General features: G+C 39.0%; 1 protein-coding gene across 7 annotated transcripts in view; it reads left to right on the top strand.

The window, feature by feature from the left end:
* LOC126187795 (glycerol kinase) overlaps window positions 1–17,452 on the top strand; it is a 228,508-nt gene that overhangs the window by 118,184 nt on the left and 92,872 nt on the right. For all 7 annotated transcript variants that reach the window (XM_049929072.1, XM_049929073.1, XM_049929074.1 and 4 more), the window contains exons 4-5: window positions 11,503–11,720; window positions 15,799–15,908. In XM_049929072.1, the coding sequence (XP_049785029.1) occupies window positions 11,503–11,720; window positions 15,799–15,908 (328 nt within the window). The remainder of the gene's footprint in view (window positions 1–11,502; window positions 11,721–15,798; window positions 15,909–17,452) is intronic.

Below are 17,452 nucleotides of genomic sequence, written 5' to 3'. Positions count from 1 at the left end.
CAGATACTTTTGATCACATTGTGTATCTTTTCCTATAGTGTTGGTATTCCTACCTGAAGTTTTCGTTGTTTGATTATATCATTTTAATTTTATCCTGAAAATTAGCTATTCTTTTTCCATATGACATGCTTTTTGCCTTCATAATGATATCTGTAGCATTACAGTACTGTCTGCAATGGAGTACTGCACCTCAATTGTGACTGTCCTAATCTTTCGATAAAATTCCCACTTTATTCTATGTGATGTCCTTACGCCTTCTTAGTTAGCATCCAGATTGCCTGTTAGTGCCAGTACCCTGTTTTGAATGTGCTAATATAAAGCAAGTTTCAAAGAGCATGAGAAATGTCTTGAGGAAAGCATTATAATTATCATCTATGTTATCTGCGCTATAAACTTCCTACCTCTATTGTGCTGTAATAAGATTTAAGAAAGTCTCTGTTATCAGTGGATTAACATTTTAGTAGTTTGTAATTGCATTCAACATGTGTGTGTGTGCACGGATTTCTTTTAATGTTAAAATCTGTGTATATTTTACTAACAGAATGTCTCTTGTAGTGATGAAGAATGAACAAAAATATATTCATAGTTACACTACTGTTCCCCTGCACCCTGGTTGGAAAAACAGTCTGAATCAGATGATATGAATTTAGGAGATGTTCCAACAATCTTTTCTTTGCACAATCACTTTTAAAATTAATATAACAGACACCACACACACCTTAATTTTTGGTACTTTTTATAAAGTGGACCAATAACTCTAGCTTGAACAGAAATGTCCTCAAATCAGAATTAGATGAGCTACAGGTAACTATAATTAAAAATGCAGATTCACTCAATTGAACTGCCCCTGCACAGCATCCAGTGACCTGTTCAATGCAGAGCTCTGATAAATCAGTAGATTCATATGGAAAACCATTTTTCACAAATGTGGCTATTTCCCGACCTGCAAAGAGCTCCTTGAATAACAGCCAGTTAGTATATATTCCAGTATAGGAAACCTCCAATTTGTCTTATTGTTTAAGTTGTGCTTTGATATACCAATAATGTTGGAGTCAACATCAACAAGCAGTTCACTGACATTACCTGTAATACCTATTATATTTTGATGAAATACACTAATCCTTTCATTCCTTAGATACCTGACCTTTTTTTTAAGGCAGTTCCTTTGTTAGAGAAACCTCCCTTAAATAAGGGTACCTTCATTACAGTTTCTTTCCACCCACTCAACCCAAAATATTGAGTGAGACTGCTCCAACAAGTAACAAGCGAAGACCATATGGCCTTTGACACCTACATATGTATAGTTTCTAAACAGTAGATATTTTGCACTTCTTTGTTACAATATCCATTACATTTGATTTAATTATACACAGATAATTTCAATAGAGATTTATTGCAGTAAATAATTTTTACATTAAATTATCAACACTATTATCTTTTACAAATTTGACCTCTCTGATACAATTACATAATCTGTTTTGTGTGAATAAAATATTCACAAAATTTCTTAGTTATTTTGTACTTTGTCAGATATCCACGTATTGTCAGTAATCAGTAGTTGAATATAATGATAGACTGTTCAATTTTTATGATCATCATTATTTTTGTATTGTGTAGAACAATGAAGAACCTGGCCCTTGCATATTTTTATTGTACAATATTAACTTCACCAGTTATGAGTTATAATTACAAATAGAAGAGCAAACTACATAATAACTACCAGAAATGTTAACTATTCACTCAAAACAACATGAAAATGTCCAAAATCTTGAAAAGACAAGCCATAAATCGAGAAATTTACTTTGAAAATGTGCTTGAACTTCAAAACAAATGACTGAATTATTTGTGATGATCATCAGACCATAACTGATGATATGTGCATGTGTTAAACATTACCCATTGAACCTACACAGTGTCCTCACTCATCCCTACTCAGCCCCTGCTCCTAAACTTTTGCGTATTGCTAATATTCTTGTAATAGATACAGATGCAAGAGCTATAACCATTGTGCTGCATTCTATATGGGCATGACAACCAGCAAGCTGTCTGTCCACATGAATGGCCACCAACAGACTGTGGCCACAAAACAGTTGGACCACCCAGTTGCTGAGCATGGTGCCCAACACAACATTCTTCATTTCAATGACTGCTTCAAAGTCCATGCCACCTTGTTCCTTCCTACCAACATCAGTTTTTCTGAAATGTGCAGGTGGGAACTCTCCCTACAATATCTCCTACGTTCTCTTAACCCCGCTGGTCTCAACTTTCATTGGTCACTATCCTTCACCCATCTGTCCCCTTTTATGTTTCCACTCCTGCATTAGATGCCTCCTATTTCACCAACACACCCACCGTCATTATATTTCTCTACTTTTCTGCCACCTGCCCCCTACCAGCCGTCCATCTAACCACCCGACTGCCTAGCTGCCCTACCCTCTCCCACCCTGTTCCTGTATGTTCCCATAAGCAGCACTTTACTGTCCCCCACCCCTCACCTGCTGTCCTTCTCCCTCCCAACTCCAGCCTCCTCCTTACTCCCACCACCCAGATTGCTTGTCCCATCATGCATTGCTGCCTGCAGTCTGGTCTCGGCAGCCAGAGATAGTGCACAAGATTGTACACAAGTTGTGTGTGTGTGTGTGTGTGTGTGTGTGTGTGTGTGTGTGTTTTGTCTAATTTAGAGGAAGGCTTTTTGGCCGAAAGCTTACTTGTTTAGCAGTGTTTTTGTTGTGCCTCTTTTAGACTCAGCATCTCTACTATATGGTGAGTAGCAATCTATCCTTTTCATAATATTGTCATTATCCATAGTTCAACTTTTGAAAACATACATGAATCTCTAAATTATTAGAAAGTTTGTGCTTATTGTGCAGCACATCATGAAAGGCTGTGTCATTGTGTGTTGGGGACAAAATAAAAAAGAGGAGATACACAATTGCTATTATTTGAATTCTCCTTCTGGAGGTATAGTGGTTTATCATCTGCTGTTTTCTCATGAGCAATATCTATACTAATACTAATACAATTTTAACCCATTTCAATTTCTATACTCAATATATATGTAATTATTATTGTGGATGTCAACAGAAGTACACTGGAACTGAATATGTGTGGTACTCCATATGGCATTGATAGCTCTGAGTAATATGTGCTCTGATGCCAGGATTAATGACTAACTTTGTCTGTCATTTGCCATCCATGGAGTATTTCATTCAAAATAATAAAACACACTACAAGTATCCGAAGATATGAAAAATATTATCCACATATAAATGACAGCTTCCCAGACTACTTACAAATTTTGATCTCTTTCCACTATTATTAAATTAGATGATATTATTGTTTTAACACATACTTGGACAATTATAGACAACTAGGGTAAAGAAATTTTAACATCATTAATTTGTATAAGCAATTTTCCAAAATTTAATTCTGCCAAATTCTGTACTATCTTGATCAACTGTCAGCAAAACACAAACAGGAACATACGGAAATTAAGACACAAAGAACTTACAGACCTTGGCTGCAAGCAGGCATCAATTAAAATCAGTGGAGAAAGTTGAAAATTTGTGCCGGACCAGGTTTTGAAACCAGGTCTTCTGCTCACTAGGCCCATGCTCTGACCTCTGAGCCATCCAGACACAGTAGTCATTGCAACTGCACGGACTGTCCTAACACACCTCCCGTCAGACCCAAATTCTCAACTTACCCACACACTATGAATGTAGCTCCCCTTGTCCATTATCATCACAACTCGTGGCATTTTGCTGTTTACCATAAGAGTTTGACCCTGGTGTGCATCTGCACTGAAGAGATCATTGGCTGTCTTCTCTTATCCTGGGTCTTCCAGACATCAGTCTTCCTTGGTGGCCAAACATGTCACGTAGAAGAAGGTGTGAGAAGATGAATGACGAACACTACCTTCACTTAACGAAGGTTTATTCAGCACTTGCACATACAAGAGCGCAGAGTGAACTGCCTCTGGCCAGAACACGTACGGTATATATACAGCTATAGAACATTCCAGTATAATAATTCTTTCCATTTGTGGATACTTCTAGAATGTACTCGAACCGAATATAGACATTAAAATTTCACAGTTCAGGTGAGTTTTGAACTCACGACCCTCCATGCAACAGCCTAGTATCATAACCACCACATTACAGTGGCTGTGCTACTCGGCCTCTTCTGCGACATTGCTCCCTCCTGAAGAGAACAGCGTCTCGGTGTTACATCCTCCTAGTCCGGGAATGAGTCATCAGTCCTGCATACTCCGACTCCCAATGACTGATGTTTGCCTTGGTGGTGATCTTCTTAGAACTTCCGTCACCATTACATTCTTCATCACCTTTCCGCTTGTTGCCTGTCGCTGGAGCTTCGAATTTACCCTCTGTTGCAGGGTCCTTATAGGGCTTCATTCGAAGGACGTGGACCATATCTCTGAACTTTCGTTGTCTTGTGTCGTAGTTGAAATCTTCAACTTCATAAATAACATCAGACAACTGTCTTACAACCTTATAAGGTCCAAATTAGCACCTGAGGATCTTCTCTGAGAGACCAACCTTCTGAACAGGAGTGAAGATCCAGACAAGGTCACCAGGCTGGTAGACAACAGGGCGGTGGCTCACGTCATACCTTTGACGATCGTTTTCTTGAGCCTGCAGCGTGCGGAGGCGAGCTAACTGCTGAGCTGCTTCTGCCCTGGTTAACACCTGGCCGATGTAGTCATCGTCCATATCATCAGGATGTAACGGAAACACGGTGTCCATCATCGTAGTTGCCTCACGCCCATGCACCAGGAAAAATGGCGTAAATCCTGTGGTGTCTTGTTTGGCGGTGTTGTAGGCAAATGTCATGAAAGGTAGCACCTCATCCCTGTTGCTCTGCTCAACATTGACGAACAGTGATAGCATGTCAGCCAAGGTCTTATTAAGGCATTCAGTAAGCCCGTTAGTTTGCGGAGTGTAGGCAGTCATCATGTGATTTGTAATGTTGCACCAACGGTTTATCTCTGTCACAAGATTCGATTGAAAAACTTTCCCTCGATCTGTAATTAACAACCGTGGGGCACCATGTTGTAATACAATGTCTTCTACAATGAATTTGGCTACCTCGAATGCTTCGGCTGTTTTCACGGCTTTTGTAATGGTATAGCATGTCAGATAATCAGTGCAAACAATAATCCATCTATTGCCACTAGCAGATGTTGGAAATCGTCCGAGGAGGTTAATCCCAACATGCTTGAAAGGCATTTTGGCTGGTGAAATTGGTATGAGTCGGCCAGGTGGTTTCTTAGGAACTGACATTCTCCTCTGGCACTCTTGACAGTGTGACACATAGTGATGGACACTCCTAAATAAACCTGACCAGAAAAATCTCTTGCGGATCCTATTGTATGTCTTAATAAATCCTAAATGTCCAGCCTCAGGTGTGTCATGGTATTTCTGTAGAACATCTAAGTGCATATGTTTAGGAATCACTGGTAGCCACCTCTTTCCAAACGGATCAAAGTTTTTCTTGCAGATTAATCCATTAACTACCTTAAATTGTCCTTTCACATCCTCTGACCGTTTTAAGGCAAGCATAATTTGAGATATCTTTGCGTCCTCCTTCTGCTCAGCAGAGAGATCCTGGAGTGCAGTGAGACAGTCACTATCTTCATCAAAGTCTTGATGGTCTTGCACACGGTTTCTTGAGAGGTAGTCTACATCTTGGTGTTTTCTTCCACTTTTGTACACTATGGTAACGTCATACTCTTGAAGACATAGTGCCCACCTGGCGAATCATCCTGTGGATCCTTAAGACCTGTCAACCAACAAAGTGAATGATGGTCTGTAACAACTGTGAATGGCCTTCCATAGAGATACTGTTAAAATTTGCACATGGCCCAGTTCACAGCAAGACATTCTCTTTCTGTAGTTTAGTAGTTTCTCTCGGCTTTTGTAAGTGCTCTAGAAGCATAGCCTATAACCTTCTCTTTTCCATCCGAAATCTGCACCAGAACAACACCAATCCCATACCCACTGGCATCTGTGTGTAGTTCTGTAGGTGCTCTCTCATTGTACAGACAAAGTACAGGGTCAGTCGTCAGAGCTTTTCGCAGCACATCAAAAGAATCTTGTTGTGCACCACCCCAGATAAATTTAGCATCGGCTTTTAACAACTCTTGGAGTGGCCTGGCTTTGATACAAAAGTCTTTGATAAAACAACAGTAATAAGAACACAATCTGAGAAGCTTCTCACACCCCTAATACTTTTAGGAATAGGAAATTCGATTATAGGTCTCACCTTTTCTGGGCCTCGCCGCACAACTACGTTTGACACAAGGTGTCCAAGTATTTTGATTTCTTTCGTTCCAAAGAGACACTTTCATTGATTAAGTTTCAGTCCGGCTTGTTGGAGACACTTAAGAACGGACCTCAGTCTTTTTATGTGTTCATCAGATGTCTCTGAGAACACTACAATGTCATCTAAATAACAAAGACACATCATCCACTTCAGGTACCTTAGAAGATTATCCATCATTCGTTCAAAAGTTGCTGGTGCATTACACAAACCAAATGGCATTACATTAAACTCTTACAGGTCCTGAGGGGTGACGAATGCAGTTTTCTCATGATCAGTCTCATCTACTTCAATTTGCCAGTAACCCAGTACATGTCTATGGTTGAGAAAAACTTAGCCCCCTTCAGACAATCTAGTGTATCATCAGTTTGTGGAAGAGGGTAAATGTCCTTTTTATTTATCTTATTAAGCTTCCTGTAATCAACACAAAGTTCCAACTGCCATCCGTCTTCCTGACGAGAACCACTGGTGACGACCACAGGCTCTGCGAAGGCTGAATGATGTCATTCTTCATCATTTTCTCTACCTCGTCATGAATTATTCAACGTTCTGATGCTGACACATGGTATGTTCTCTGGCTTATTGTTTGATGGTCTCCAGTGCTAATCTGGTGCTTCACTGTCTATTTGTCTAATTTTCTCTTCATCTGTGGATTGAAACATTCAGAGAACTCTTGAAGAATGGCAAGTAGCTTCTTCTGTTGTTGTTTAATGAAATCTGGTGATAGTCGAGCTAGAAGATTTTGTCTTAGGTTTCTATGATACTCAGCTGTTCTGCAATTAATGGCTCAGCGTTTGCTATGCACATGCGTCTTGGAAGGATCTGGGGTTCTCAGCAACAGTTAAGTATCCACAATTCACCGAATCCATTCTTAGATGAGATGACAGAGGCTGGGATGACCAAGTTATTCTTCAGTGGTATGCTTCTCTTACATTCCACTACAAGATCCATGGGTTGATGTGTGACGTGACACATGACAGCCACCTTTCTAGTACCGACTGCAGGAATGATCACTTCATCCAGCACACAGTCTCCACACACTCAGATGCGCATCTTTCTGTCCACAATATCTCATATCGTCTAGCATAATCTCTGAGCGACCACTGCCTATAATTGCTTCAGAAGATTTCAAAAAATCCCATCCGAGAATGACGTCATGACTACACTCTTGTGAGATGATGAATTCTAAGGGCTGTATATGGCCGTTTATATCCACACGAATGACACATCTTCCTGTAGGTTTTACATATTTCCCATTAGCGACCTTCAGCAGAGATGTTTTGTTGTTGACGAATACGGTTTTCTGCAACTGGCGACAGTACTTCTCAGAAATGACTGAATATGATGCTACAGGGTCCACAAGAGCTTGGGCTGGTCAGCCATCCATGAGGATATTGACGTAGTTTCCTATCATTTTTGTAGTGATCGACGGCGGAGGGTTTTTCTCTTCAGTGGTCTCACCTCCAAGGAAGGTTGCACCCTTTAGTTTTCCAGGTTGCAGTGGCTAGGTGATCAGCTGGAGCTTCTAAACAGCGATGCAGACCTTGATAGGTGTGTTGGGGAGCATCCTCTCCAGCAGCTAGCTTGCAGCAATGATGATCTACGTCATCCTGCACACACATCTTCTGGTTTGTCTTCGTCGTCCCAGAGTTGGCGTCGGCTAAGATTGGTCTGCTGTCTTCTGGCACAGGCACCATCAAATATCCGCCACCTTTCTCGACAATAGCACACCACATGTCCCGCTTGTCCACAATGGAAACATACTGGTTGGTTATCCTGGGTCCTCCAAACATCAGTCTTCCTTGGTGCCCAAACAGGTTCCTCATGCGGCATTGTAGGAACATAACTTTGCCTGGGTCTTGACTTTTTTACCATTTTAAAGTTAAATGAAGGACGAGAGATTGGGTTCAATGTCTGTTCCACTTCCTTCCTTATGACCTCTTGAAGCGTCTCGGTTTTTTGCTCGCCGTGCAATCCAAGTGCTTTCTGAACTTCCTTTCTCACTGTCTGATGAAGAATACTTGTGAAAGCAGTTTCTTCCTCCATCACAGTCATCAATATGATGTTTGGAAGCCGTTCAAACTTCTTGCGTGTAATTCTTTTTTGATGCATTGTCTCTATATACTGGCACCATTTTGTGAAGTCGTCTACTGTCGAAACCTCCTTCAGGAGTAGGGCTTGATACATGTCCTCAACAACACCCTTCATGAGATGTGCAACCTTATCTTCCTCCTTCATTCTAGGAGCCACTGTTTTACACAGCTCCAAGACGTCTTGAATGTAGGATTTGTTGTGTTTGCTTTGCCCTGCACTTTAATTTATCTTCAGCCTTGCATTTCTGCCATTGTGTGTCACCAAAATACTTGTGCAGTTCCACCTGGAATACTTCCCAGCTTGTGAACTTCTCCTCGTTTTTCTCATACCATTGCTTGGCAGTGCTCTCCAAGTAGAAAAATACTTTAGCCAAACACACGGTGTCATCCCATTTGTTAAATTTGGCTATACGCTCATATACCTCCAGCCACATGTTTGGATCTTGACCTTCATCACCAGAGAACCCAGAAGGATGTCTCATGTGGTGGCACACAGTTGCTGTCATTGTGATGTCCTCTTCTTCTTCTGTCTCCAATAGATTGTGATATGTTGAATATGGCTCGAACTCAGGTTTCTTGCCACATAAACGGCGGTTCTGTTGTGGCCTGATGGGAGCCACTGTGTCGTCGATAATGTACGGTATCACAAGTTCCAATACCCAGCATCTCCACCAGTATAATGTCACATAGAGGAAGGTGTAAGTAGATGAATGATGAACACTAACTTCACTTAACAAAGGTTCATTCAGCACTTGCACATACAACAACACAGAGTGAACTGCCTCCGGCCAGATCACATAACTGTATATATGCAGCTACAGAACATTCCAGTACAATGATTCTTGCTATTTGTGGATACTTCTAGAATGTACTTGAACCGAATATAGAAATTCTAATTTTACAGTTCAGGTGTTTTGAACTCATGACCCTCCATGCAACAATCTAATATCATAACCACTACACTACAGTGATTGTGTTACTCAGCTTCTTCTGGGATAATATGTATATGTGGTGTCTGTTCTTTTGGACATGAGCAAAAGAACAGACATTATATATATATATATATATATATATATATATATATATATATATATATATATATATATATTAGAGGGAAACATTCCACGTGGGAAAAATATATCTAAAACGAAATGTCTGCTTGTGTCTGTGTATATGCGGATGGATATGTGTGTGTGTGTGTGTGTGTGTGTGTGTGCGCGCGAGTGTATACCTGTCCTTTTTTCCCCCTAAGGTAAGTCTTTCCGCTCCCGGGATTGGAATGACTCCTTACCCTCTCCCTTAAAGCCCACATCCTTTCGTCTTTCCCTCTCCTTCCCTCTTTCCTGACGAAGCAACCGTTTGTTGCGAAAGCTTGAATTTTGTGTGTATGTTTGTGTTTGTTTGTGTGTCTATCGACCTGACCAGTGCAGGTGCACACAAGGCTTGAACTCTTGCAGGAAACAGCAAAATGCCACAAGTAATGAGGATAATGGGCAAGGGGTATTACATTCATAGTGTTGTAGTTTTTAGGGAAGAGACCAAACAGCGAGGTCATCGGTCGCATCGGATTAGGGAAGGATGGGGAAGGAATTCGGTCGTGCCCTTTGAAAGGAACCATCCCGGCATTTGCCTGGAGCGATTTAGGGAAATCACCGAAAACCTAAATCAGGATGTCAGGACACGGGATTGAACTCTCATCCTCTCGAATGCGAGTCCAGTGTGCCTACCACTGCGCCACCTCGCTCGGTACATTCATAGTGTTTGGATAAGTTGAGAATTTGGGTCTGATGGGGAGTGAGCTAGAGCAGTCTGTCCAGTTGCAATGACCACTGTGTATGGATGGCTCAGTGGTCAGAGCATCTGCCTAGTAAGCAGGAGATCCAGATTCAAACCCCGGTCCAGCATAAATTTTCAACTTTCCCCATTGATTTCAATCAATGCCCAATTGCAGCAAAGGTCTGTAATTCCTTTGTGTCTTAATTAGTAATGGATGCTGGATAAAAAAATTGTGCCTGCTCTTTCGGACAAGTCCAAAAGAACAGACGCCAGGTATATACATATGGTAATATCAAAACCACATTTAAGGTATTTTGAAGAGAAAGGTGAATACTTTCTCAGCTGTATAGTAACCATTTATGAGATGTGGATTCATCACTATGAACCACAGAGTAAGCAAGAGAGCATGTTGTGAGAAAAGGCATCTGCACTTACAGAAATAGTTAAAAGCCAAGCTTTTTCAGGAAAGTTGATGATGGCAATGTTTTGGGGTATGTAAGGTTCACTAGTGATTTGTTACACTCTGGAGGGTCAGACAGTTAATAACAGTAGCTCCTGTGAGCTACTGCAATATCTGAAACTCAAATTCAAACCAAGGAGGACAGAAAAGCTTTCAAAATGTGTGATTTTGCTTGTGGATAATGCCTGTTCTCATACAGCTGGGAAAACAATGTAATGCATTCAGAAATATTGGTTTGAGCTGCTTGGGTACTCACCATACAGTACTGCCCTACCTTCAAGTGATTTTCACCAATTTGATCTGATGAAGAATTACCTGTGTGAATCTCAGGCTTTGTCAGATGATGAAGTGTGTAGACAGTGCAAGAATTGGCATGAATTGTACCACAAAGCTACTTACAGGATGAAATTATGACACTTGTCAAGGGATGAACCAAATTCATAGAGAATGGCAGAAATCATATAGAGAAATTATGTTACATATAATGTTGTTTTGCCAATAAAAAGTTTCTTTTAAAAGCATTGACTTTTATTTTTAACTTGTTCTCATAAAAGCCAGTAAGCAATTGTTTTTCTTTTTTATGTGTGTTATTGTACATGTTTGACCCTATTTTCTGCTTTTTGACTCATAGATAATTACTTTTACGTATTACTTCTCTGCATTTTATGTGCATTTATTTAAATTAAAACTGTCACTCTGTGGTATCAGTATTATACCATGCATTTATATCAGGCATTTTTGAACATATCTGTATAAACTTTTTACCTGAACAGATGTAATGAAATGTCTCCAGCTCTGTTAATGTTATATAATTATTATTTGATTTTACAGTATGGTTAGACATGCGCACAACTTCCACAGTAGATGAATTATTATCCAAAGTACCCAAGAAGAATAAGAATTGCCTAAAACAGTTATGTGGTCTGCCACTAAGTCCTTATTTCAGTGCTTTGAAAATGAGATGGCTTATGGAAAATATCCAAGAAGTTAAAGATGCAGTAAAAGGCAATCGATGTTGTTTTGGAACCATAGATTCATGGCTTATATGGGTATGGACCTTTGCTTTAGATACTACTTATAAACTATATCTGATGTTCAGATTTCTCTTTTTTACTTTTTCCCTGTAAAGATGATGTGAGATATTATTATGAATATTTCAACTTCTGAATGGCATATAGACCTTCAGATAGATAATTCATTTACCCACCAGTGATATGTGTATGCAGTAATTATTTCTTCTGTGTATGCATGTTTTTAATCAGATATCTTGGTTCAGTTTCTCACATACCTGGCCCATGTAATATATCCAAGAAAAGAAATAATAACATCAGACCTAAAATAGAACACCACATTCCAGCAATGATAATAGCAATGTTAAATTCTAAAAATTGAATTTCTGGGTATATAACCCCTATGTATCTTGACTGCAAGATTTATTCATCTGGGTTATTACACTTGAATGAATAACTTGCCACTTCTGGTAAATTCCATTTATTCAATAAAGACAAAAGAAAGAATGTGCAGACTGGTTGTGCTATTCAACAAAAATTTTACTTGATTGTTCATATTGCAAATTGTACTTTTACTGCTGATTTATTTATTTATTTTTTATATATACATCCATTCCAGTATTGATTTAATACCCGGTATTGGTATTCAAGATCTGTCCACATAAAAGCTAGAATTATTCAAAATGTTTTGTACAGCTGCAAAATTATTTTGCCAAACCGTGTGATTATTATCATAAAGCATACAGAACATCATTGTTTTAAACAGTGATCTTCACATTATGAATACAGCATTAACTGCTACGTTTATTATGAAAATGTGTTTTAGATTGAAACTAAGCTACTAAACGATAACTATCTAATGATATTTATTACAACGAAAACAATCAATCATTGACAAAATAATTTAATTGGATAAATAAAAAATTTAATTGTATAGATAAAAAATTTCTATATGTATATTCTGCCGCCACTTGGTGAGTAGATTTTGTATCTGTCCAATTAAATTATTAATGATATTTATTATTTGACATAATAGAAAGACAATATTTCAATCACACATTTGCAGGTATCAAATAGTTCATTATATATCGGTATCAGTCAGCACATTATTTCCTAATATGTCACTTACATCACAAGCTTTAACAGAGTGTACATGCATTCATACACCCTCCTCCCTACACACACACACAAACAGTGTTTTTTTATTTATTGTGTGTGTGTGTGTGTGTGTGTGTGTGTGTGTGTGTGTGTGTGTTTTTAAGAACTGGCAAGTAAAAGGTAATACTCATAAAAGATATATACAACAATGAAGAAATGGTAACAGGCTTCTCAACGGAAACAATTTCTCCAAGATGACAACAAAGATAGTGATGACAGTATAAAGATACATATCGAACATTACTGCCAAGGGTACATATGAATAGCAAAGTAATTGCCTGCTTACAGTAGGTGATTTTTTTAATAATAAGAAAAATAAGTGAAAAATAAGTAAGAAAACAGTTTGATAATGGCAGAAAAAAGCTTTCAATAAGAAAGGGGAATGGAATAATGGAAGTCACTTTCAGGCTAGAGAGAGGGAAAATGATGTGATATGAACTAATGCTGGGTATGGAAACAGCAAAATGACATTTTACATTTGACAGGAAAAAATACACACACTTATATGTGAAGAACAATCAGCATTAAGAGTGGAAATCAGGCTTCCTGATAGAAAATATAAATTGTGAGAAATAAAAAGAACTGTTACCTAATTTATGTAGGAAGTGTTACACAACAGAAATGTATTATGGGCAAATGTAAAATTTTCTGAGTCTTCTCCAACAAACACCAAACTAAGCCAAGTGAGGAAAGCCAATATTGTGGAAAGCAGGACAAACCCAGAAAATATAGCCTCAGCTCACATGAGCAAGAGGGACCAGCAACATGACTCCAGTGAGCAGAAGGCATCATGTCATTCTAACAGCACAGCTCGGTTTTGTAAGAGAGAGTAAAAGTTCCACAAGAGCACGTATCAGCCCGCTGCTTGAAAGGTAACAAGCTGAAGCCCTCAAACCCTTTCTTGCAAAATAGAGGGCTGGTGAAGAGCACTGACGAGTCCCAGGGAGGACGTTACACTTGGTCATTGTCAGCCAGACGTAATGTCGTTGCATCAGATAAGCAGTAATAAATATTCATTCTTTCGAGTTTGGTCTCCATCTTTTACCTTGCATTACACTGCCTATGAAGCTGAACCTGTGATGTGCTGTTACCATTTGCCAAGATGACGTCCATCTTTGAGACTGCTGCTTGTCTGGTCTGCCTTACGTGGCTGATGTGAGCTGCTGATCTCGCAACCACCGATGAGAGGACTTGAAGAGTTCTGCCTCTGGCTTTCTGAGCCAAACTGATGGTGTCTGATGCACTGTCCACCTGTCACAGAATTTGGGAGGTGCGCTAACCGCTGCTGTGCCCAGCTAGTGCCTGTAAGTAGTCATCGACATTTCTGCCCTTCCTTGGTGGAAAGACTTTGGTGCTGCTCATCTTCACACTGTGCAGAGTTGCTGAGAGATTACGTGAGCACACCCCTTCAGTGTCTACTTGAGCTCTCTGATAAAAATGCACTCTCCATCTTGGGAAGCAAGGCCCGTTGTACTGTCTACGCCAATTGCCAGCTCAAACTGCTGCCAGCCAGACACTGTGATTACATGAGCCAGACACCCCAGGATAACATCCTCCAGAGATTGCTGAAACAGTGCCAGCAAGTCCCAAGGACACACATTGCTCTGCCACCAGTCTGGGTGCTGATTCAGAGAAGGATGCTCTAATGTAAATTCTAATTCCACTACAGTTTATCATTATCATCCATTGTGCGGGCTGGCCTGCTCCACAAAACACTATGCTCTGCCATTGTGATACAGCAGGGGCAAAGTAAAAATAATTTAACAGAATTTGTTGACCAAAGTCAGATATATTTTGCAGCCTACCGTTATTCATGTATGTATTTTATGCTTTCTTAGGGTATTTACAGGAGTGCCAGTATAGCTGCTCCATGAAAGATACTGCCAGTTCCTCTCCCATTCTTTTCAAAACTGATCTATTGTTCCATTTCTTGTGAATGCACTGCTGACAATAATAGGGTCTTTATGTAACTATGTTCCTGTTGTTAGAAAAAAAAATGATGTCATGAGAATCAGATACTCATTTGCCAACTATCTGAGACATTTGTAGTTAAAAAGGGATCAAGACAAAACAGGTACTTGTATTACTTTCATTTCTTCATAATTATGTTACATGGTTTATAGATTTTATAATTAAGGAAATTAATGATTGATTAATGCAGCATCTGCTGTTGATTTAGTTTCTTCTATCGTAAATGCTAAGTAGTGGATAGGTACTGGCAGTTTAGATGTTGCAGTCAGGTTCTTAGACTCACTTACATAACTCATCTGGTATGGGAATTTGCCACAAAATTCAAAGGCCTGGATTGAAGTCTCTGTCCAACACACAGCTTTAATCTGTCAGGAAGTTAGCATGGAGAATACGTTCCTCTGTAAAAGTTATTGATTCGTTCTCAAAATAATTCCTACATCATTGGCTTAGTTACTTTCGGCAGCCTAACCTCCATGGACTGTGGGAAAAAGAAGAGGAATTACTGACGCATTGAAGCTTTGAGTTTGGTCATTAGACTTGTATAGCTAACTAGGGGATGGTCTACAAAATATGAGAGTCCTGGTTCAACTCCTTGTCTGACATACAGTTCTTAATCTGTCAAGAAATTCCATTACAGCATACACTCAGCTAAAGATAACAGGATTCATCTAGAGATCTCCAGACTGAATGATTTTACTAGATATTTCAATAATTGTGTACCTGCCCAGTCCATGTCACACAGTAATCCTAAACTTTTTCTGGTGGCCTGTACCATAAAATAAAGTGATGATGGATGCTAAGTCCCTCATTTTAATGAATTTCCTATTCAAGACTTTCTCATGCCCACTCCTCATGTAAAATGATTTTTTATTTGTTCACTTATATCTCCTAAATTTAAAACTTAGAACATTGCCTGACATGTTGTATTCATTATTGTTCAGTAAGAAGTCTTTGATTCAGTTGAGAAGTACTATCTAAATAATTTCAGAATCTCACTGGTGGTAGTAATGGTGGTCTGCATCTAACTGATGTCACAAATGCCTCCCGGACAATGTTAATGAACATAGCTACATTAAAGTGGGATCCTGAATTAAGCAGGTGTGTAAAGTGAATAAAATGTATTTTCTTGTGATGTAATATTGTTAAGTCATTTGATGTGCAGTTCAGCCTGCATTTGAAGTTTTAAATGAAAAGGTTGCTTAAATAATGAAAAAAATTACTTTTTTTTTTTTTACAAATTATTGTAATACCATTTAGAGTTACAGAAAATATTAATACATAAGACTTTGTAGTCATGTTCCATTATTTGATAATACTAGTTCAGTGAGTCAGCAATATTAAATTTCATTATTTTATTTTGTGCAGTTTACAGACTTGTTAAAAACTCAACCGAGCAAGGAACTTTTCAAACATAAAAACAAAGAGTAAAAATAACAGCAGTAAGATACAGCAGTAAGATGTGCCTGCAATCCAGTGAACAAATAAAATCAAGTTTGCATCTTAATCTGAAGTCAATGCTTCCACACAGCTCCACCCTCCATGGCAAGAGCGTAAAAACTGCTTTGAATATGCTAACGTAATTAGAGTGTCCAAAGCTCATGGTATAGTGGCTAGCATTGCTGCCTCTGGGTCACAGCGATTCCTGGCCAGGTCAGGGATTTTGTCCACCCAGATACTTGTGTTTGTGTTGTCCTCATCATTTCATCATTATTTAGGAAAGTAATGAGACAGGACAGTGAAACGATTGGTAATTTGTATGTGCACTGATAACTTCGCAGTTGAGTACCCCACAAACTAAATATCATCATCATCTAGGTTAGAGAATTAAAACGGCAAACATATTTCGTTTAGCGCCACTCAACAACACAAACATTCCAATTCTCAAAGCCACAGGTATTATAAAAATTAATTTTTTACACCTCTCAAAAGTGTGCATTAGAAATCTGTCAGCTATTAGAAAAATTCCTGTCTTTTATTTATTTTTAATTGGTGAATTTTGCCATTTAAGATCACACTACATCTCATTATGTTCTCTTTGTCCAGAATTTTGTGTGTTTACAATGTTCCTTTGTATGGTAGCTTTGATTGATCTTGTTATTCTGTCCATGTTCTTCTGGTCTTTATAGTTCTTCTTTCAACTTGAGATACTTCCAACTTTGTTTTCTTTTTCAAAACATCTCCCATTCTAAAACGAGGGAGGGATTCTGGGGTGTTGGACCTCTCAAGGTCTCTCTGAGCTTTTTCAATCCATGTGTTGGTTGTCTTCTAGTTCCAGAGGCAATCAGATATTTATTTGGACAGTCTATTTTTGTCCATTCTCTACAGGTGTCCAGAAATACCAGCCGCCTTTTCCTCATATTCTGCGAGATACTCTCTGCTTCTTTCCACTTCCTTGTTGCTCCTCAGTTTCCACCTAACATAAGTCTTGTTATACCTATGATTTTTTGGTAGGATTCTGCTTTTCAATGCCTCCAACTTGTTTAGTTAGCCCTTTTGCTCTCTCCATTCTTGAGATCTGATTGCCTATTGCAGCTGTTTCTATTACATTTTCTTGTATGATTTCACTGAGGTACTTGAACTCCTTAATCCTCCTAATTTGACCTATGTCTGTTTCAAGGAAGTTCAGCTTATATCTCTCATTC

This window comes from Schistocerca cancellata, chromosome 5 (genome assembly GCF_023864275.1).
Source record: "Schistocerca cancellata isolate TAMUIC-IGC-003103 chromosome 5, iqSchCanc2.1, whole genome shotgun sequence".
In the NCBI taxonomy this organism is placed as follows: domain Eukaryota; kingdom Metazoa; phylum Arthropoda; class Insecta; order Orthoptera; family Acrididae; genus Schistocerca; species Schistocerca cancellata.
This window is presented reverse-complemented; position numbering and strand designations above follow the sequence as displayed.